The 21,856-nt window shown below is 36.1% G+C and overlaps 2 protein-coding genes and 1 long non-coding RNA gene across 5 annotated transcripts; 1 reads left to right on the plus strand and 2 right to left on the minus strand.

Moving 5' to 3' along the window:
- Positions 1 to 445: 445 nt before the first annotated feature.
- On the minus strand, positions 446 to 1,027 carry LOC147517081 (uncharacterized). 3 transcript variants are annotated; one of them, XR_015213805.1, is made up of 3 exons: positions 941 to 1,027; positions 727 to 865; positions 446 to 624 (listed from the first exon to the last, which is right to left on the minus strand). It is a non-coding gene; the product is annotated as an uncharacterized LOC147517081 (long non-coding RNA). The 3 variants fall into 3 exon arrangements; XR_015213804.1 differs by having other exon boundaries at positions 446 to 862; XR_015213803.1 differs by having other exon boundaries at positions 446 to 865.
- Positions 1,028 to 10,828: 9,801 nt separating this feature from the next.
- Positions 10,829 to 12,464, plus strand: LOC147517082 (translationally-controlled tumor protein homolog). Its single transcript, XM_086589493.1, has 5 exons — positions 10,829 to 11,069; positions 11,400 to 11,473; positions 11,634 to 11,762; positions 11,851 to 12,008; positions 12,121 to 12,464. The coding sequence occupies exons 1-5, from the start codon at positions 11,042 to 11,044 to the stop codon at positions 12,236 to 12,238; spliced, it is 507 nt and encodes a 168-aa protein (XP_086445619.1). The 5' UTR covers positions 10,829 to 11,041; the 3' UTR covers positions 12,239 to 12,464.
- A 1,703-nt stretch (positions 12,465 to 14,167) lies between these two features.
- LOC147517083 (26S proteasome regulatory subunit 6A homolog) lies at positions 14,168 to 21,856 on the minus strand. The gene is made up of 10 exons (XM_086589492.1): positions 21,666 to 21,856; positions 21,436 to 21,552; positions 20,444 to 20,551; positions 19,829 to 20,020; positions 19,532 to 19,723; positions 18,143 to 18,261; positions 17,903 to 17,990; positions 17,455 to 17,574; positions 17,229 to 17,369; positions 14,168 to 14,442 (listed from the first exon to the last, which is right to left on the minus strand). Exons 1-10 carry the CDS (start codon positions 21,753 to 21,755, stop codon positions 14,365 to 14,367), a joined length of 1,245 nt encoding a protein of 414 aa, XP_086445618.1. The 5' UTR covers positions 21,756 to 21,856; the 3' UTR covers positions 14,168 to 14,364.

Below are 21,856 nucleotides of genomic sequence, written 5' to 3' on the forward strand. Positions count from 1 at the left end.
TGGTTCGAGAGGTAGGAGCTTTGGAAGTTTGATGCTTCTGTGTGGATTTGGGAGAATTCGTATATACGCCGTTCCTCGTGCTTTATTTCAGGTTTAACCAATATTTCCATGTTTACTGCAAATACCTGCAAAAGTATGAAAACATATTTATTTCATGATTATTAAACACATAATTAACCAAATTTATATGTCTCAATGGGGTTTCATAATACACTTTTGGGTGCTTATCACAGCTCGCTCACAAGCGAACTCGGTCCCTCCAAAAGATCTCAACTCTCTTCCCTCATCCCACGCAATCATCAAGGAAAACCAAAACCCACCTTTACAACCACTAATGGATATCGGTGGACTCGAACCACCATCTCTTAAGATGTAGTGGAGATCCACTAGCATTCTCAAGTGCTCTACTGTTTGAGCTAAATTCCATAACACACAGTACCAAAAATATCCAAATAACGAAAATTATGTGTCATACGCGAACTCGTCACCCTTAAGTTCAACACCAAAACTATATAGTACAAAGTATAAAAATTTCTAGACACTAACCGTCACAGGCTCTCTTGGATCAATAAACTCAACTGAAGCCACCCCTATAGGTGACTGAATTTCCCCAGTTACAGTAGGCTAAAAACAATCAAACATTAAAAATGTAAGTCCAAAGTCCAAACAAATAACAATATAAAACATTCAACCCACAACACGCATGAACAAAATTTATCAACTCACCAGCCAAATAGAGCACTCTCACCCGCGACCCATGACACACCAAGAAGTTTGATACTCACTATCACTATCAAACTTCTTGTTCTTATTCTCTTCAGCGATTATACCAACTTGTTCAAAACTCACAGAAGCAGATATTCTACTACAGAAGCAAAACAAAGCTAAAAAGTTAGTAGAAACAGAGAAACCGAACCCATTTCATTAACAAAATACATACCTTCTTCCAATTTGTGCTTGATTTTCTCAATTTGGAGAAGGGAGAAGGGCAAATCCAACTTTTCGGTTTGAATTTGGGGGTGTTTTGAAATCTAGTTTTGACGATTATGTGATATGATGTATTGGCAATTTTTTGTAATGGATTACGTTAATTAATGAATTATACTTTGTTACGACTCATTGTGCTTTGAAATGTGGTTACTATTATCTACATAAATTGAATTTTACAAATTTTGCAAATTCATATGAATTAAAATATTTTGTATAATTCAGGCGGTGCCAGCCATTGAAAGAAGCAGGACATTTCAAACTAGTTTAAACAATTAGCAACATATCTAGTGTAGCAATTGGGTAATTTATAGCGACGCTAAAAAGTGCAGCTAAAAAGTTAACTTATAGCGACGCCAAATGGTGCAGTTAAAAAGCCATTTTTTTGCAACGCCAAAAAGTGTTGCCAAAAGTAGTTTTTAGCAACGCTGGTCATTGCAAATAGTTTAAAACCCAATTAAATTATGAAAAATGAAGTAGCGACACACATATAATATTTGCAACGAAGTGTGGCGTTGCAAAAAGTAAAAAGTTTTTGCAACACCACTATAGGCATCGAAATTTAGCTTTTGTGACCCACTTTTTTGCAGCACCTTTGCGACGCTATGTTTGGCATTGCAATTGATCCGTTGCAACACTTTTTAGAACATTTAGCGACGGGATATGACATTGCAAATGAGCTTGTCTGTTGTAGTATATTTAGAAACTTACTTCCAATACAAACATAGATGTTCATGCAATATATTTATGGAAAGATGCAATGACTATTACCTACATATTAACCTACGTTTCTAAAAAATATTCTAATTTAAGAGCTAAAGTGAAACTTCTAGACTACTATCATCACAGAAAAAGAAACAATACCAATATTCCTAAATGCATAGTATAAATACTTTTTATTTATATTTTTAAATTTTGTACTAGAAAGCAAAGTGCATAATATATATATATATATATATATATATATATATATATATATATATATATATATATATATATATATATATATATATTGGTGCCTTAAATTACGCATGTTTCTATGCCACCCCCAAACAAAAACATGTTTTGTCCTCAAAGTATAGAATAAGAAGGATAGAAAATACAATGGAAACGCGTGAAAATTTTAGAACACCTACAAAACAAAATTATAACATACTAATATAGGTAAAGAAAAACATACGCAACTCCTATATGACTTCCACCCGTTATGGGAATAATAAGAATTAAATTGTTTGGGATATAAGCAGGCACTAACAGAAAGTGAAACTTACCTTATATCCAGCACTAAGCGTTGTCCTCCCCTCCAATAAAGAAGTGAGGTTGTTTTGCATCCTGCCAAGCCATGATAATATGCCATGCCTCATGTCATTTATCATCTACATTTTCTAACCTGTTAAGCGCTACTTGGTTTGATAGGGTGTAAGGGGCAACCTTATGAGGTTGTAGACGATGTCCAGACTAATTCATAGCACGTAAAGAGCGTACAATGCAATTGGTGGGTCGCATAATGTCAACCCCAACCCAATCCGTGAAACGAGTACAGAACTCATAAAAGAAACATAGCATTATGCGGCAAACCATGACAGGCATAAGAAGGTACTTATGCTTCAAACTATGGGCTCTTGCTAAACTAGACACTAAGGTCTGGGGAAGGTCATACAGCATACGTCCCTCAGCTAGGGCAAGAAAGACGTTACAAGTGGCGATATTCACAGAAGAAAAACGTCATTCCCCTAAAATATTCAACATAATAAAGAACATAATAGTGCCCAAGTTAAGGGACAAGTTACCAAGGGCTACGTTATATTGGTCTTGGTCCTCTACACAAAAAATCCCCGCCCCATAGGTCTCATGAAAATTCTCATAATTGTAGATGTACACATTATCAGACATATAGCCCTATGAGTCTTGGGCAGTAGGCATAGAAAGTCCAATAGCAGAGGCTAACAAAAACTTGCTTAAATCCATTGTTTCATTATTAATTGTGACAGAGAACACTTGTTCTCCATCTGGTCGATAAAAAAACCTACAATTATCATAGAAATAAACAGTAAGTGCAGGAGAATAAGATTCATCAACAGTTACCATTAGAGGCTGCCATCCTAACTGCACAATCATGTCGCGAAACAAGAACCCATATGTGTCACTCACGAGCAATTCTTCAAAGGACTGCTCCGGTATGATTCGAGGAGATTTCATAGCAAACAAACACACTACTGAACTCCTGGAATTTACTGCAAAAAACAATACTGGATGTATGTTAAACTAAGGGCGCAGCGCCGAATAACTTATGTCGAGGCGGTTTTTTTTGACAAAAGAAAATTCGATCTTTGGATCGATTACATGATGAGTGCTCGTGTTAATGCAATATAGGGGTGTGTGCGCTCTGAGCAAGACTTGTGATATGAATTTGAAAGGTGCAGAGTGAAGTACACGGCGTGCCATGTATTTATATAACACAAGTTTCTTAAACAAAGGTCCCCAAGGTTCCCAAATTGATAAGGAAAGAGATGGAATAAGAAAAAAGATTCTAAAACCAAAATAGAAACAGCTGAGAAGCAGACTCCAACACCAAACCTATATGTTTTTAAGATGGACTCAAAATAGCAATCTTATTGCTTCTAACCCTTGAGGTTGCACACAACAAAAGTAGCTAATTCTAGCTACATCCTATTAGCAGGATGCTCATATAAACTATATTCCTTAAGTATGGCAATAATAATTCTAAAAACATGTGGATATGGTAAAATATAGTGCTAAGCAAATATTCCACCCCCAAACAGGTTAGAAGGGTGGGATTCATGAAAAATAGATAGCATGCACAGACAAAAATTAAACCAACTTGAAATTTAATTAACAACCAAACTTACATAATCCCATATTAACTACTTAAACTAACAACTGGAAATACTCAAACTCCATAACAGGGAAAATTTTCTTAAATACAATACTAAGGAACTAGCCATGAGAGGAGGAAGGGCCAGAGCCATCCGTCCTACGTCGACAACACTCACGCCTTCCAGTATCAGCAGAGGATGATCCACACTGAGGTGGCAGACGTCGTAGAACTTCTTCCTGGAAATTTCATTGATGTTCCCATAAAATATCCATTGCTTCCCAACGCTCACTCTGAAAGATAGCTTCCATGTCATTATGGAGATCTTGGTGACTATCACTGAGCAACTGAATATTTTGTTGAATACCAGTTTGGTTACGGAGAATGGTAGTTGCCTAGTCTGGATGGCCTCACAGAGGTCACTGAGGGAACATTGGCCTGTTCGAATCGTCTCATACTGGGTATGCAAAGATCGGAGGCCACGATGAAGTAATGAGAAACGGGTCATATCCGTAGTAGCCTTTTCCAAGGCTTCTGCATCAAAACAGGCCGCATCTTCCTCCCCATCCTCCCTCGATTCTATCTCATCAGCCAAAACTTCAGGCACATTCCACTCCTTCTGAATACACTCTCTATAAATACGTGCATTCTCATGCAACTTCAACTTAACCTTACTAGATTTCGGAACACATCCCCAATACAACATAATCTTTATGATTAACACAGGGAAAGCTACGGTAAATTGACCAACTGCTATAATCTCATTTCATAAAAATTCAAGGATGCAAAACCCATACCTTCTGTTCTGAAGGGTCCAGAGAATATGCAGACAACTCAAATTTATGTCACTGGCTTTCGTGGTGGAAATAACACATTCAGAGGAATTCGAAAATTCTCCACTGGGTCTGCAAGAACGATGCATAACTTAGGGCCATCGTTTAGGGCTTTGTAAAAAACAGAGAGAAGAGTCTCTGCTTCTTCAGCCATTGATGCAGGTGTAGTGTGTGATATTCTAGATAGGCGTGTGCGTTGACATTTACGATAGATAACTTTAGATGGTTTTCTCTTACCATACCTTAATCTCACGCAAGGCTAAGTCCAATATGAAATAAATACAAATAGCAGTCAAACAAAACCCTGGTATACTAGAATTAAACTCCTCTGACAGAAGAAACGATGAGTGAAAGGAGGAGAACCTGAATACCTCCTTGCTACGCTTATGAATAACGTCTTTAATACGAATCTTAGTGTCTTGTAGAAGCTTGGAACACTAAACAAGCAATTATTTCCAACAAAAATATGACATGTAACTAACCTGTGTAAATCGGGTTTTCTTCATAAGGGCGCGGGTGCACTCAATTGTAAGGTAATAAGGGCGCATGCGCGCTCTGTTAATTTTTTTAGAAATAGGCTTTCGCGCGATTTCTTAATGGGCTGGGCCTTGAAACTGGAAAGAAATCGCAAAACAAGCTTATTGGAAGGCAGGGTGCGTGCGCGCTATGATATAGTGTAAATAGGGCGCGTGTGCACTCCGAGTTTACAACTTCAAAAATTTCTAGTAGACTTCCTATGAGTCCAGGAGCAAAAACCTATTTTCAGGAAATAGAAACACAGTTAGGAATCAAGGAATAGTAGTGGAAATAACCAAACACTTGCGAACAGTAGGGTGTGTGGGTGAATTGGGTTGTTTGTAGAATTGAAAAACTAATGGAATTTAATTCTAAATACAACTAAGATGGCAGCGGTGTCATTTTATAGGAAGAAGTAAACTATATTTGTAAATCAAAGTTATACTCTCAATTTATCATGTAATAAAACTAGAGTAAGAATTCGTTCTACTCCTAATTGTTTATATAATAACTAATTCCACTAATGATGAACAATTAAACAGCATGAGAGTAATTATTTAAAATATAACTAATATGGTGAAAACTAATATTGAATATATTTTAAATTAAACTATGGCAATTAAATATTAAGATGTGAATATGGAGAAGGAATTAAGGAGATTTGAAATCCACCTTGATTAATCCCTAACATACTAGTATAGAGTTTGTTGCAACCCTAATATTTATGTTTTCACACAAGGTTCAACATAAAGGTTAAGTCTTCATTATCCCTAATTATTCATAGTATCTCTAGCTAACTAATAATTAGCATGAGAAAAAGTTGAAACCCATTCTCATGGTGAATGAACTACCTTCTAGTCTAGGTTTATTTTACTTATTGCTAAATAGAAAACCCTAGACTTAAAGCTCTTTAATACAACTATTATATACTAACACATTAAGTTTTCATAAAAGCTTCAATCAAACCCCTCTAATGGAGGTTTAGCTATGGTACCATATTTACACTAACACGATGAGAGATGTGTGCTTCCGGATTTCTAGCCAATGTAGGATGTGTTAATGGATCGATTGGGTTTGAAAATGGAAGTACTTGAGGGTTTTTCAAATTATAGACTTCATATTCATCATCATCGTCGTTTAGCATTGACGTTAGTTGACTCTTTTGCCAATCTACTAACTGATTTTCGACCAAAAAATCGTTTACCTCTGTTACTCATTTTGAGTGGCACCTACAATTCAAGCATGATCAAACCCATTACCACCAAACAATGCCCAATTAACCATAATCAAAGGCAATTAATGAGCAATTTGATATCCAATAAGAGAGCAAATTTGTGGACATGTTTGTCCACAAACAGCAGCTTCTCATTGGTCCAAACCATTTTCAGGCACATAAACAATTTTTTCAGGTAGAATAAACAGTCTTCTCGGGCTCCAACTCCACCAATCAGCACTTGCTATCTTGTGGACATCAAATAGTAGCCTGTCCACAAAGTTATTATGTATCCAGTAAATTCATTGCCACCAAATAATGCCTAATCAACCAAATAATGGAATCACAAACTTTATTTTTTTTTATTTTTTTTGCAAGCCTGTTTTAAATGAGATCAGTAACTCTTTGATGCTGGCGGGGTTCTAGTATCATCACCCAAAGGTTTTGCCGATTTTGCTAGTCAACACCTGCAATCACAAACAATTCACCAACCAAATAATCTGAATTTCATATTAAATATGCTATTATTAAAAAATTAGCCTCAATAAAATCGAATTTCCTAGTTATAAAGTCATACCTTGTTCTGCTATATGATTCGCCCAAGCAAAAATCGTCGAGATTCAAGGTGGGAGACAGAGAGAGAAGGGGAAGAGAAATTGATGAAGGGGAAGAAGGAAGTTTATGTTTTGTATCTGCCATCTGTTACAACTTAGCAGACAGACAGCAGAGTTTCTACCGTCCGTCCCCCGATACTACAAGCTGCTAAAAAATGTGATTGGAATGGTTTTCTGAGTTTTGCATGCCAAATTTGGCTGGGCATGCTAAAAGGGCTAAAACAAAATCCTATGTGGCACCTTCTATTAGAACCTCCATATAGCACACCCCCCCCCCCCTCCATTAGACTTGCTTTAAGGGTAAAACAAATCTCTCGGTATTCTCTCTCCTAGTGTTTTCATAACAAAAACTTTTTAACAATTCAATTCATCTTTTGTACTCGATTGCCTTAAAATTTATCAATCGAAATACGCATTAGTGTACAATTTAAAATTTGCTTAATTATATAATAAGATAATAATTAAGTTGGTTGAAATAGAAGCACACCCTTCCCCTTTCTAGTCGGTTTAAGGTACACACCTAGGGCTGTCAATGGATCGATTTGGGTCGGGTTCTGAAAAATATGAACCCAGACCGATAAGAAAATTGGGAACTCGAAACCGAACCGAACCAATAATATTATAATTCATCTGAAACCGAATCAAATTGATAAGAAATATTGCAAACTGAAACCGAATCGACCCGAACCGTAAACTATAAAATCAATTAAATCAATTGATTTCAACCACACAATTGATAAACATATTCAAAATTAATCATAAATATTACTAAAATGTCATCTTATTGGTTCAGGTTCATATCGGTTCAGTTCGATTTTGGGTCGGTGGAGGGCAACCCAAATTACCAAAAACCATTTTTTTTTTCATTTTGGTTCGGGTCGGTTATCGGGTTATCGAAACCCATTGACAACCTTATGCGCACCCAATCGTTGAAAGTGAGAATATATTATATGGCAACTATTATTTGACATCTATGTACAATTGTTCTCACACAAAATGTTTATATTCTAACATCTCTAGGTCTTTTCATTTAAAAATGAAGGAAATCTAGAAGAGAAAGAAAATGAGCTAATGAAATATACAAATATTAAGTTTCCGGCTTTCCTTGGTCATTATTTTTTTTTTTGTCAAACCTCTTTGTCGTTGGAAAATGGACTTGATTTGTTTTCTTGATGAAAGCTTGTAACTCATTGGACTAGGTTGTGAAATCTTGGGGGGAAAAAGAATGAAAAGGTAGGACGACTTTGGAATAAAAGGTGAAAAATAAAAGAAACAACCTACGACTTTGAAACTATTATCTGAAGATGACGTGGGAGGTCAGAGAATAAACCCTAATTTATAGATTGAGAATTACGAAAGAAATTCAATATATTGGTGTTCTATAAGTAACCTCCTCAAGTTGAGTGATGTTTACTTATTTTACACTTGCTCCTGTCCCACACCCCTTCTAGAGTGACTCCAGAAAATGTTCACGTATCATGGCTAATTAAGAAAAAGTAGGAGATAAAATAGGAAATAAATATTTATATTTATCCTTAGATATATATTATAAATATATCCTTACTAATCTATTTTTTGGAATACTCCAGCTTTTTCTAAACTCTATTACTAATTATAAAAAAGTATTATATACACTAGCTAATTACAAAAAAAAAAAACAATCACATCTAGAGTTTCACAGAGTCTCTAACTTTTTCTAAACACTATAGCTAATTACGAAAAAAAACAATCTCATCTAGAGTTTCACAGAGTCTCTATCTTTTTTCCTAAACAATATAGCTAATTATAGGGAAAAAAATATAGGAGACAAAAAATTAAATTGCTAGAAACAATAGTTTCCACCAAAAACGATTTCCCTAAAACCCTTTCAATTTGATGTGCCATCCACTGTGGGATTTAGACATATATTCATAGTTAAGGATTCCAAAAATCACAATTCCGACCACAATAATTAAGACATATTCCAATTCCTTAGATATATATTATAGCATACCCTCACCAATCTATTTTTTTTAAATGGGGAACCGAAAACTGGATGCAAATGCATCAAACTAACCTCAAATAATATTTAACGATAATTCAGAAACTGAATGCAAATGCAAGCATTAAAGTAATCTTAAAAAGTAATTAATAGAAAATTAGAATATGGATACAACTGTATTAAACTAACCTCAAAGAATAATTAACGGGAAATCAAAACTTGGATGCAAATACATCAAACTAACATCAAAAAATAATTGTCAGGAAATCAGAAACTTGATGCAAATGCATTGAACTAACCCTCAAAGATTAAATTAACGGGAAATCGGAAACTTGATGCAACTGTATTGAACTAACTTCAATAAAAAATTAATTATAAATTGGAAACATAATGCAAATGCGTTGAACTAATCTTAAAGAATAATTAATAGAAAATCGGAAATCGGATGCAACTGCACTGAACTAATCTCAAAAAATAAACTAGATGCAAATGCATTGAACTAACCTTAAGAAATAATTAACGGGAAATCGGAAATTGGATGCAAATTTATTGAACTAACCTCAAACAATAATTAACGGTAAATCGAAAACTAGATGCAAATGCAACTTTATCGAACGAGAAATCGGAAACTGGATGCAAATGCATTAAACTAATCTAATAGAATAATTAACGGGAAATCAGAAACTGGATGCAAATGTATTGAACGGGTCTGAAATAACAATTAACAGGAAATTGGAAATTGGATGCAAATGTATTGAACTATCGCAAAGAATAATTAACGAGAAATCGGAAACTGGATGCAACTGTATAATGAACTAACCTAAAAAATAAATAACGGGAATCGAAAATTAGATGCAACTGCATTGAACTAACCTCAAAATATAAATAACGGAAAATTAGAAACTAGCCGCAAATGCATTAAACTAATCTCAAAACATAGTTAGGTTATATGTTGTGGGAATGTCTCGATAAGTATAGTTTTGCATTTAAAATGGCGTTTATCTTATCTCTTTCCGTATTATTGGGAACTCCTTGCTTGCTATTCAAGTAACTTCAATATATATATGAACTTCCCATTATTAGACAATCTTACAAAACTTCAATCAAACTTCTATTGTTAAACAACAAAATGAAGTTGAAAGATTTTATCAAAGGTGAGTTTTTTTTAATGGAGAGTGAGATATTCACGTTATAAGAAATTTGAGATGAGTGATCAATATAATATTAATATATAATAGTTATGCATATTTACAAATTTTAAGTAGTGTTTATCATAATTATTTTATTATGATTGGGAATGATTTGCTATTTAGATAGTTTCAATATTATTTTCTCCACATTGGGCATTCTCACAAAACTTCAATTATTAAACCTAACAACGAAAAGAAGTCAATAGATTTTATCAAGGTCTAGTGCTTCCTTTTTATAGAGAGTGGTGCAAAAAATTTGAATGAGTGGTTAATATAATTTTCATATATCATAGCTATGTATATATAATATAACGATATCCGTTCGTAGGATGGGTTCGAAAGCTAGTTACTCCAAAAAATGTAATTAATTTACTTAATCTAAAAACACCTAAAAGGCTAAAAACACAAATTTAAGAAAATAAAATGTGTATCCAAAATAAGCAGGTTACTTGGATTCAAAACTGTGTATGCCACAGATGATGTAATCTTTTACTTCACACCTCCACTTGAATGTGTAGTGTAGGAAGATGCAAATAGATGCAGTTATTTTCAAAATGAATGCAAAAAAAAAAAAAAAAAACTGTGTATGCGTTGTGTAAAAGTTCCATAGGAATATGCTTTGAAGTCCGAATACGAACCTTCAAACCGTAAAGTTAGTAGCGTACCAAAGTCATACACGGCTGTATTATTATTACGGGCAAGTCCAAAATAGAAACCGAAAAGGGGTATTCCCGTAATTTGAGAGGTAAAAGTAGATCTATAAATAGTCTTTGGTGACCTCTATTAGAAACCCTCTGGTGTAGTAGTCGGCTCCTCCTTTTTAAGATCTGTCTCTGAGAAAAAGAGGATCGATCTACCTACTACTGCAAACATGTTGGTTTATCAAGATCTCCTCACAGGTACTTTTTTTTTGCTCTTCAATTAGATTCAAAATCCATACAGTAACAGATTTAGCGTTTCATATTTTACCGTCACAAAATTGCTCAATTGTTCAAAAAGAACACCCTTTTTTTTTTGGATTTAGTATTAATGATTGAAAATTGAAAATTGAAAATTAGATTATGTATGTATTGATTTGAATGAAGGACGTGTTTTTATATATTGTCATCATGAGATTAGGCCATGGGTAATATAGAATGGAATTTTAGAGTTAATCTACTCTATTTGAATAGAAGATTATTAATGGGTTTTAGCGAATAAAGTGTTCAATTTTTTTTTCATGAAATCAGGTGATGAACTTCTCTCAGATTCATTTCCCTACAAGGAAATAGAAAATGGAATGTTGTGGGAAGTTGAGGGGAAGGTAAATTATTATTTTTTTAACATGATTTTAGCATCATTGTATTGATTATTGTCTCAATATAGACTGCCTAATTGCAAAGCAATTGGGGTCGCTGTTCTTGTAGCTTGATGTATTCGGTAATTTCTTCTAATAATAACCTTTTTGTTTTTTCTTTCTCCAGTGGGTTGTTCAAGGTGCAGTCGATGTCAACATCGGTGCAAACCCATCTGCAGAAGATGGTGGTGAGGATGAGGGTGTTGATGACACAACCGTCAAGGTTGTAGATATTGTTGACACTTTCAGACTTCAGGTTAGTGTTCCCACATATTTGGTTTCTTTTGTCTGTTGTTTAAGTTTACCAGAAGGATTTGTTTATAACAGTTTTGTCGATTTTGTAGGAACAACCTTCTTTTGATAAAAAGCAGTTTTTGGGTTTCGTCAAAAAGTACATCAAGTTGTTGACACCAAAGTTGGAAGGAGAGCAGCAGGAACATTTCAAGAAAAATATTGAGGGAGCAATCAAGTCTCTCCTACCGAAACTGAAGGAGTTCCAATTGTATGGTTATCATGATTCTGCTTTATATATATTGAGGGAGCAATCAAGTCTTATTGTGATTAGTTGTCCAGTACGTCGATATCACACAACTAAGTAATTTCAATGTTTGCAGTTTCGTGGGGGAGAGCATGGCTGATGATTCAAGTGTCGTTTTGGCATACTACAAGGAGGGTTCTTCTGATCCCACATTTATTTACTTTGCCCATGGGTTGAAGGAGGTCAAGTGCTAAACCTGGCAAAGAGATTTTGGGTCCAATATGGACTGAATTGAGGTGTTTGCTGTAATCCTAGTTACTAAATTATGTTTCTTCAGTTTGAGATTAGGAGAGTGAGTACCTGGGAAGCTTTAAAGTATGATTTCTCGGTTGCACTCTTTTTGTTTTATTTAAGATATTTGAGAACATTTGATGTGGTAAGTGATGGTAATGAACAATTTATCTGGTTTGTTTTTGAAAATATTTCTTTTATGTGATTCTCTCTGCATTCTATACATATTGTAGTGTTTGGAAAATGTGCATGGGTTCTAATTTTTCTTTCTTGATACTAATTGTCTTTTTTTTTTTTTATGAATCTGTTCCGTTATGTTGGTCTGAGGTTGCTACACAGCTAGAAATGGTTTGATGGTGAGCCCTGATGGTCGTTGGGTAGCTGGTATGTACACGGGGGGAAGGTTAGGAAGCATAATAGGGTTTAATTTAAGGATTGTGATGCTGATTTATGGTTATCTGTTCTGTTTGCGAACTATGAAACTTGCTGATTATTCTAGTCTCCTGAACATTGAACTCATTCAAGATGGAAATTTTTAGAAATGGTGGGGATCTGAGGCATTGGAATTTACTACCGAGGCATACTTGGAATGTTGAGCTTTTTTCTGGCCGAACTGATACCTGTTACGTGAGTTGGATTAATTTAAGATGGAGGGTAAGAGTAAAGATTATTGCGTTGTGCTTGGAATGAAATCATAATCAGCTTTTGCAAGTTGATTAGACTGCCTCAATTTTAAATCACATTAACCCATGTCGTCTTTTAGACCCTCTGGTTATGAGAATCTTTACTTTGTGGTGAGAAGTGTCAATTTGTAGGTCATGTGTCCAGTTGAGTTGCACTTGCGAGTCTACTGTGATGGTTAGGGATCTTTTAAACGTTTGCCCATTTCCTTCGCTTCTATATGTTTCATTTAGGTTCTTGCTGGGAGACTTGGCAGTGCATGGTTGAGTTAATTTGTTTGGGGTATGTTGATTACGTAGGTCTAGGTTGGTACGTAGGTCTAGAGATGATGTAGTATCTTTTCCCAAAATAAGATTTTTTGTTTGTGTATTTGACCCTTCCACTAGGAATGCAAGCTATATGGCTTTGGATTACCATAAGGAACTGGACGGAGATTGGCAGCATCCACATTTATCCTTTATACTATGAATTCTCTAAACATTCGGTGACCTCACTCATCTCTATCGGAAGTTGATATGCATTTTGAGTTTTGACAGAAGAAAATTATCTCTGTATATATTGAAGAGGTTGTTGGACCCATTCCGTGAGATTTCAAACATATTCCAAACGTCGCACGAAATAACTTCATGAATGCCTGCCAAGTTACGAATATTAATTTTGACTGATGGTCTCAACTCTCAACACAAGTACGTAGTCATGACATAATCTATCCTACCCTCCACAGCCTTATAAAGGGACAAGAGCGGCTAACATCTGGGCACGAACTGCCAGCATCGGAGGTGGTACTCTCCCTTACAGACGACTAATTCATCGGTAGTTTGATACAAACCTTCACTGTCGCCACTTGTTTGCTTTCAATGATCTTGACTCTTAAATACTTTGAAATACACCCACCACTTTTCTTCAGGAACGAAGGATATGCACTTTCTCTGGTTCATTTGGATTTCTTCCCCAATTTTAGTTTACTGGGACTTGGACCAAAACCATCTTTTACATATATAGTGGAAGTATCAGAAGTGTAAGTGAAATAATGTCCCCTTTTTTAAAAAGAGCATTCATTCCTAGTATGGTGTCTTGGGGATGAAAAGTGTATCGATCGATCATCTTTATGTGGGCTTACAACAAGTTACTTGGAGGGTGTGAACCACAGAACCAGAGTACAGAACCATCAGGTATTTATGAGGGTGAGAGATAATTAACAATCAAGTAACTGTTGATAACTGAAGCAATCAGGTTTATGAGTATCCAATAGTGGGCATGTTCATGTACCGAACTTCTTTTCTTATGACAATGTGATGAAGTCAAACATCTCCAATGATAAAAAAAAATGAATTACCACTAACTGTTATGAGCATTCAAGACGTAAAATACAATTTAGTATATGAAGCAAATGTATTGACAGGAGGATCTAGGCATAGTAATTTAAGCTGGCTTTCTTCTTTGCGTGGACTTGGATGATACCTTCGTTGAAGTCTTCATGAATCACCTGAAATTGGGACATTTCCCACAAGTTAGTTAATTTCCCACCAAAAAAGTCAATGTGATTGCCTCCCCAGGGGAGATGCCCAGAGTTCCACTTTCCACAATGCATGGCATCAATCCAATTCGTTGTCACCACATCATGTAGGATAAGTACTTCATAATCAAGAAAGTGTTATTTACTTTGTAGATCTCTTGGAATTCATACTTCCCTTGTCTTATACTCCAGCAGATGGTTGGTCCTAGATGATATCTTTCCCACATATATAATGCCGTGTTAACAGATATTCTTATAACAACGGTGGACTCGCCCATCAACTAGCTACTTCATTTGTCAGCGAGTACAATAAAGCCTAAACACTATTACGCCTTGTTATCCAGTGATTTGAACAACTAATATTAAGTTATTAAACGGCTCCTATATGCTATTTGGTCCAGTATTAAACATCAACTTTGGTTGCCTTTTTTTTTTTTGAAGAGTTTGCTGGGGTTAAGGCAGACCCCCACCTGTTTATTGCACATAGAGAAGCATTACATACCCTCCCTAAGAGTATGGTCATTAGAAGGAGGTACACATAACCTAAGGCATCAAACCTAAAACACTTGGGATTTCTCCCTACACTGGCATAAAACCACAATCAGCAACCCCATCAACCATAGCCTGAGGGACCATCTGCCTTCAATCCACAAGCCCCAATCAAAGACAAAGGGAGCATACAAAGACTACAACAGGCATGAAACCCTCACACAAATGACATTACACATACCACAAGCAAGTATTCATAGGAATCATCTCATTTGATCTCCTACTTTTTAGCCTTCAATTGCTTTACTATCTTAGAATGATCTTTCCTAAGATAAAGTTGCGTTTTCTCATAGTCACAGAAAAAACACCCACAAGCACAACACACATATGTGAGTCCCATAGTGTCGTCCCAAAACTCTTTTGTATAATCTTCAAGATACCTCTTTTTGTTTTTGGTTAGTGACTTTACCTTCTTCATCATTGCAAGAGTAGGCTCAATTTCTCCCGAAGAACGTTCTTGAATTCTTTTGCTTCTTTTTGGCTTTACAGTTGACCAATCCTCTGAAGACGTTTCATGCCTCGACTGCTTTTAGGCAAGTGGTCATTAAACATTTCTTCCTCATAACTGATAGGTCATCCATATCATCTACCTCCTCATTTTCAAAGAACTAACCCTTCGTACATATTTTCTTTCTTGGCTATTGGGTAGTTGGGGAAGAGAAGTAATCCTATTCCCTTTTTTCGCTTCCCCTTACCTTCTCGTACCTTTGACTCGATCTATTTACTCTTTTGTCCATTCAAGACCAGTATTCACTTTGCATTCACCGGGCTTGCGGTGTATGTACTTCTGATACCTTCAAGATTCTCCCTTACAAAGATTGTTATTCCATACCACTATAGCCCCACTATTCTCTCAGTAGCTCTATCTTGTTCCTGAAAAACCCGGCCCCCTCTTCAACCTCCGGATCTCACTCGGTGTTTCCTCCACTTGGACTTGGTATTTCCCTAGATGTAGAACCTACATTCAAACCTCTATTTACTTCTTGCGGTGTACTCTTTCTTACCCAAACTTGGGTGGGTTTCTCCCTGACATTTGTTCTCCTTTGTGACCATATTTTTTACATAGAGCACATGAAATAGGAACCCACGGATATTCCAAAATTTTATAGTTACCTCTTTCCCAAAGATTTTAACTTTAACTTCAGTTCTAAAATCAAAGTCTATGGGAACTACCACGCAGACCTTTGCATAGTTAAGCCTTTGTTTCCGTTTAGTTTGCTCATCCATTCTCTTAGGCTCCCCCACCAGGCTTGCCACAAACCCCAGACCATCATTAGTCCACAACTCTTTTGGTAGATCCATTAGTTTTACCCAAATAGGAAGGGGTTTTATTTCATTCTTCTGAGCTTCAACTTCACGGGTCCACTGGGCTATAACAAACAGCGGTTTACTGAGAAATATTGGCTCTGATCTAGAACCTTTCTCCTATCTTCTTCCACGTTGAACTTGAAGTAATATAGTTCTTTGTCGGTGGAAATAGAAAATCCCTTTAAGCTTCCAAATTTTGCTCAGTGTGTTCTTTACAAATAGAAATGGCAGTCTTTTTCCAATGAAGAAACCCACCACATATTCGCTCCAAAAGTCGACACCTTGATGCACTATGTTGTTAGGGATCTCAGCAACTCCCTCCACCAGTTCATAAGAAAATCTACGCAACAGCATATCAGGATTAGATGAAGAGCTCGCTTCATTTTGGAAAAGAGAACTCCAAGAGGGGTTGTGATGTCTGTGAGAACCAAGAGAGGGTTCTACAGGGGTGGGGGGATGGTTGATTGATCAGCCATGATAAAACGAGATTTAGTAGATTGTGAGTGTTGCAGAGAAGAAAGCTACTAAAAAAAGGGGGGGAAAGCATGGGAAGAGCAGATAAGGGTATCTATCCTACCCAGAAACTTGCTACTAAAGGAAAGAATACGGAGCACAGGATCGTGAAATAGAAGAATCTTAAGTGACTCCCGTTGGCCTAAGGAGAGTCCCCATTTTTTCACTTGCACACTTAAAATTTTATCTGACTCAAAAATATACAGTGAGAGCTTTTATTTGGGTTGAGGTCTCATGCTTGTTTAAGAATTAAGAGTGAAAGAAAGTAGGGAGAGCTTACAAGTTTTAACTTTGGTTGCTTTTAGCTATGGTAACTCTTATCAAGCGACTATTACGAAAAACACCAGGAGTTTCTGGCCTTAGCGGCACAGGTAAAAAGTACATACCTCAGTTGCATCTCTACGAAGAGCAAACATGCCAGCTTCAACACATACAGCTTTCAGCTGCGCACCATTAAAATCATCTGTTGAGCGAGCTAGCTCTTCAAAATTTACATCCGGATGTACGTTCATTTTTCTTGAATGAATCTGCAATATCAAAAGTATCCACATCATAACACAGATACAGTGTAATACTACAAAGAAAACTCGTAAACTTTACAGATCAAGAAACCTGAAGAATTCGAGCTCTTGCTTCTTCAGATGGATGAGGGAACTCAATTTTGCGATCAATACGACCTGAACGCAGGAGAGCAGGATCCAAGGTATCAGCTCGATTAGTTGCAGCTATTACCTGCATTTAACACACGCAGAAAGGCTCAGCATCCAGATTACCACATGATTATCAGACTAGACGCACAACTCTGACAGGTTTATCACGAAATATGACAAGTTCACAAAAAAACAGTCTTGTTGTTTTTGCACCTCAAAACTAAACAGCAACGGAAACCCACAGTGTTAGTAATAGTAAGACTCAAGCGTATAACAAACTTCTCTGTGTCAGAAAATAATTGAGGGTAAAATCAATCTAATAAAAGCCACTGAGAGAGTGATAGGGAAACGGAAGAGTATCTGAAAGAGTGAAACTAAATCTGAAACTACAAACGGTAGAAAATACTCACTTTTATCTGCTCATGACTGCTAAAGCCATCAAGCTGATTTAGTAGCTCCAACATTGTCCTCTGCACTTCCCTGTCCCCACTCGCTTCACTGCATCGGAAAGAATAGCACTTAGCAAAACCGTAAACCGTAAAACAGGAATACTGGGTTAACTTATCTAACCAAAAGAGGTCGAGTTTAGAAATAAAAGCAAAAAAGAAAAAAGAAAAAAGAAAAAAGAAGAAAGAGGACAAATGTAGCACCTATCAAATCTTTTTGTGCCAATTGCATCAATTTCGTCTATGAAAATAATACAAGGAGATTTCTCCTTTGCAAGCTGAAAGGCATCGCGGACAAGCTTTGCTCCATCTCCAATGTACATCTGAATTCATATAGCGTTCAGTATTAGCAGTGATGAATATAGACGTATAAAGCAACTGTGCGTGAAAGTTACTCAACGAAACAAAATCCAAATGTGACAAGGCCAAGAACATTTGAATTTCCATTCTGAGACATCCGACAAGTCAATAGGACGAAATTCAGGTACACAATACTTAACAACCGGGATCCGTCAACAAGAATTTTTTTCCAGCAAGGTCCAAAGTAATTGGAATTATCAAGAGATAACAGGATTAACGGCAATATATATTGGTTTCTGGGGAACTGAAACTGATATTTCTGACATACATTAGTTTATCATACATATCTCGGTTTCCAATGAAGGCTTCACCTACAAACAACTGGCCGATAGTTCCCGACACATTGAAGTGATAAACCATATTTAAGGGATTTGATACGTAGGTCAATATAGATGTTTGGACCATTTTTCCTGAGGAACATAACTAAATCCCGACTTTATAGAAAAGCCACACCAGTTGCTTAGAAAGATTCATAGCAGGGCATGTTTGATGTAAATGGAGCTATGTAAGATACTAAGAAGGTTGTAAGATACAAACATGTTTGTGCCAAATTCTAGCTTAGTTTGAAACAGATAGGAAGGGAACATCAGTAATTCATTAATAATCAGAGATCCCCACAAAAAGCACTCTAAATCCTATACCATCAAAATCTCTCTCAGGAACTCAAGGAATCCATCTGAAGATGATTCAGGCAGATTTATGTGAATTGACTTTTTTTCACTAGATAAACTCCTCACAGATTTTGAAAGTCCAAATCCCCTCAAATGTGGTGCCTCAGTTTGTGAGTGAACAGACTATAAAGGTGTCAAACCCTCCAAAAATCCAATACAGGTTAGAGATATCCGAATGTTCTGCAGTTTCCAATACGATTTCAAAATCCCAGAGCCCTCATGTAATCAAGTTAGTAGCCTCCACGCGAGACTGAAAGGCAATATGCATACAAAAACGCTATATTGCAATAATATGTGATGCTTTGCGCACTATCTCTCTAGTTCAAACTGATAATCCCATTCCCTAGACAGAAAGATATGTAGCTATGAATGAGGGATTATGTGTTTATTGCAAAATCAACTATGACTATTTTATGTTGCGAAACCAAAGACCTTACCAATATCCCAACTGCAGTGGATATGGTGACAATTAATTGACTACTAAAAAGAAAAACTGGTATTTTAGTACCCAATTTCTTAGAATTCAAGAATATTCTAGGATTCTCAAGGTGAGACTACTGACCTGCACAAGTTGTGGACCTGCCAGCTTCATAAAAGTTGCATTAGTCTGTGCTGCACATGCACGAGCCATTAGTGTTTTTCCAGTACCGGGAGGTCCATACAAGAGTACTCCTTTAGGTGGCCGAATTCCCAGTTTCTGAAACCTCTCTTTGTGAGTTATTGGAAGAACAATGGCCTCAACAAGTTCTTGGATCTGCAGGAAAAGTTAACACACAAATTTAGATGAAGTTTCAGTGTCTGCTGGTTTTCTAGGAGAACAACGCACATAGGCTAGATTTGTTCCAAAAAATAAACGGACCTGCTTCTCCAGCCCTCCAATGTCATTGTAATCTTCAGTTGGCTTTTCATCAACTTCCATAGCCTTCACACGACAGTCGTATTCAGAAGGAAGGGTCTCTAAGATCAAGTAACTATCTTTATTTACCCCAACCAAATCACCAGGTTTTAGGATATCAGTGTCAACGAGCCCAGGAACAGGTAGGAAGATTGTCTGAAATTAAGAAAGTGACATTAGCATTTCTGTTATAGGTATGAAAAACTGTTCCTATCTGAAACTAGGGACACGACCAAAGCAAGTGGTTCACTTAATACACCCAATACTCAATCAGGAGCACTTGAAGTTTTCTCGACCAAAGTTCAAAACCTTCAGATTCTCCACTAAAGAACTGCACAGTTCGTTCAAAAGATAAAAGATGCTCATCTCCCTTGAGTTGTTTGTAACACTGAAGATATTTTAGTTTAAATAGCCACACTGAGGAGATGATTGACAGAATCCTTCAGCAAGAAAAAGGTAAAGCTCACCTTCTTAGAACCTACTTTGTGCTATAAATGAATGTCAATTGTATTCATATGCTAAAACTAGAAAATAACATAAAATTTTAAAGCGTCTCAAGATAAAGAGTTCAAGACTAACTTGATGTGTAGATGTTTTCAATACGACAGATTTCCCCTTCCTTTGTGAATCCAGATTGACATTAGCACCATCGTCTTCAGCCTCATCTTCAGGACCCAATTCCAAAATCTAAACAGAGCATTACACTGATTTTAGTATGTTCTCAAGTACATTGTATGGAATAAGAAACGATGCAAGACTTACGAAATAGGACCACTGTTTCATGAAAATATTGTTACTGAACATGCCCGATGTATTTGTATATACACGATTAAATACCCCGAACTTCAAGACCTTTATCTTCCTACTTGTTTTAGTATTACATGTATACAAAATAAATAACTAAAAGCTGCAGAACGAAGAAAAGAAAGATTGTTACATTTGATCTGGTCTGTTTCTGAAAATGCTGCTAACTATCGATCCAATGTCTAGAATGTGAGGGGAGGGGGGAATCAAAAAAAAAAAAAAATCCAGGGTGGACTTTATTTTCATACGCTTATGTGAAATTGATAAGCATCAACTCATTACCCATGTTCCGTATAAGTATCAATTCATGTTCATATATAACCAGAAGTTCTAAAAGTGTAGAATAATTAGTCTTTATTCCTGTACAAACCAAAATCCAGTAAAAGTACTCCTTCATGCAAGATCCCAGCAAACAATTGGACACTTCACGATACATTAAATACCAACAAAGAGATTACCTCCCTTTTCCTATAAGGAAAATCCCTAGGCTCGAGCCTCATCTTATAAATTCTAGTCTCCTACAATATACTTCAACTTGGTAAACCTCAAACTTCACATGATGCTAATAAAATTTTGACGGAATGGTTTGATACAGTCATAGACATAGAAAATTTGCTTTACTAACCAATTAGAATTTAGAAATATTATAAATCCATTCAATTAAGTAACTTTAATCCAATTCAATAAAACTAAACTATCAATATAAGTAATACCTAAAGCAAAAAATTAAAAAACCAACAAACAAACCAAAGTTTTAACATTAGTACCTCAACAATGTTACTGACTAAGTAAGGAGTCTTTTTGTGCAATTTAATCTTCTCTTTATTCTCATTAGTTTCCCGCTTTACTGATTCTATCTCCGGAGTCACCCTTCTCAACTCCTCCTAAAAAGGAAAAAAAAATAGAGCATCAGAACCCCTAACAAGATTCTACACTGATCAAAGTGGGAAAAAGTACCTTCTAGAAGAAAAAAAAGATAAGTTGAGAAAGATCTCACTTTCAGGACTCGGATGTTGTTGTCGAGAATACGAGAATTAGTAACCATGTCATCCATTGTCATTGAAGCGAGCTGATGATCTCCTTCCATCTTGTGTGTCTTCTAATTTTTGAGTGGAGCAAATTTATACCTGAGGTTTCTTTTATAGGAAGAAGAAGTAGAGTTTTTACTTTTCATGCATTCTCCTAGTG

The sequence above is a fragment of the Coptis chinensis genome, chromosome 2, assembly GCF_015680905.1.
Source record: "Coptis chinensis isolate HL-2020 chromosome 2, ASM1568090v1, whole genome shotgun sequence".
NCBI classification, from domain to species: Eukaryota; Viridiplantae; Streptophyta; class Magnoliopsida; order Ranunculales; family Ranunculaceae; genus Coptis; species Coptis chinensis.

Coding starts and splice junctions, on each gene's coding strand:
- LOC147517082 (XM_086589493.1), top strand. CDS start 11,042: ATGTTGGTTTATCAAGATCTCCTCACAG. Junction 11,070..11,399: donor TTATCAAGATCTCCTCACAG/GTACTTTTTTTT, acceptor TCATGAAATCAG/GTGATGAACTTCTCTCAGAT. Junction 11,763..11,850: donor TTGACACTTTCAGACTTCAG/GTTAGTGTTCCC, acceptor TCGATTTTGTAG/GAACAACCTTCTTTTGATAA.
- LOC147517083 (XM_086589492.1), bottom strand. CDS start 21,755: ATGGAAGGAGATCATCAGCTCGCTTCAATGACAATGGATGACATGGTT. Junction 18,262..19,531: donor CAGGTCCACAACTTGTGCAG/GTCAGTAGTCTC, acceptor ATATGAATTCAG/ATGTACATTGGAGATGGAGC. Junction 17,991..18,142: donor GGCACAAAAAGATTTGATAG/GTGCTACATTTG, acceptor TTTCCGATGCAG/TGAAGCGAGTGGGGACAGGG.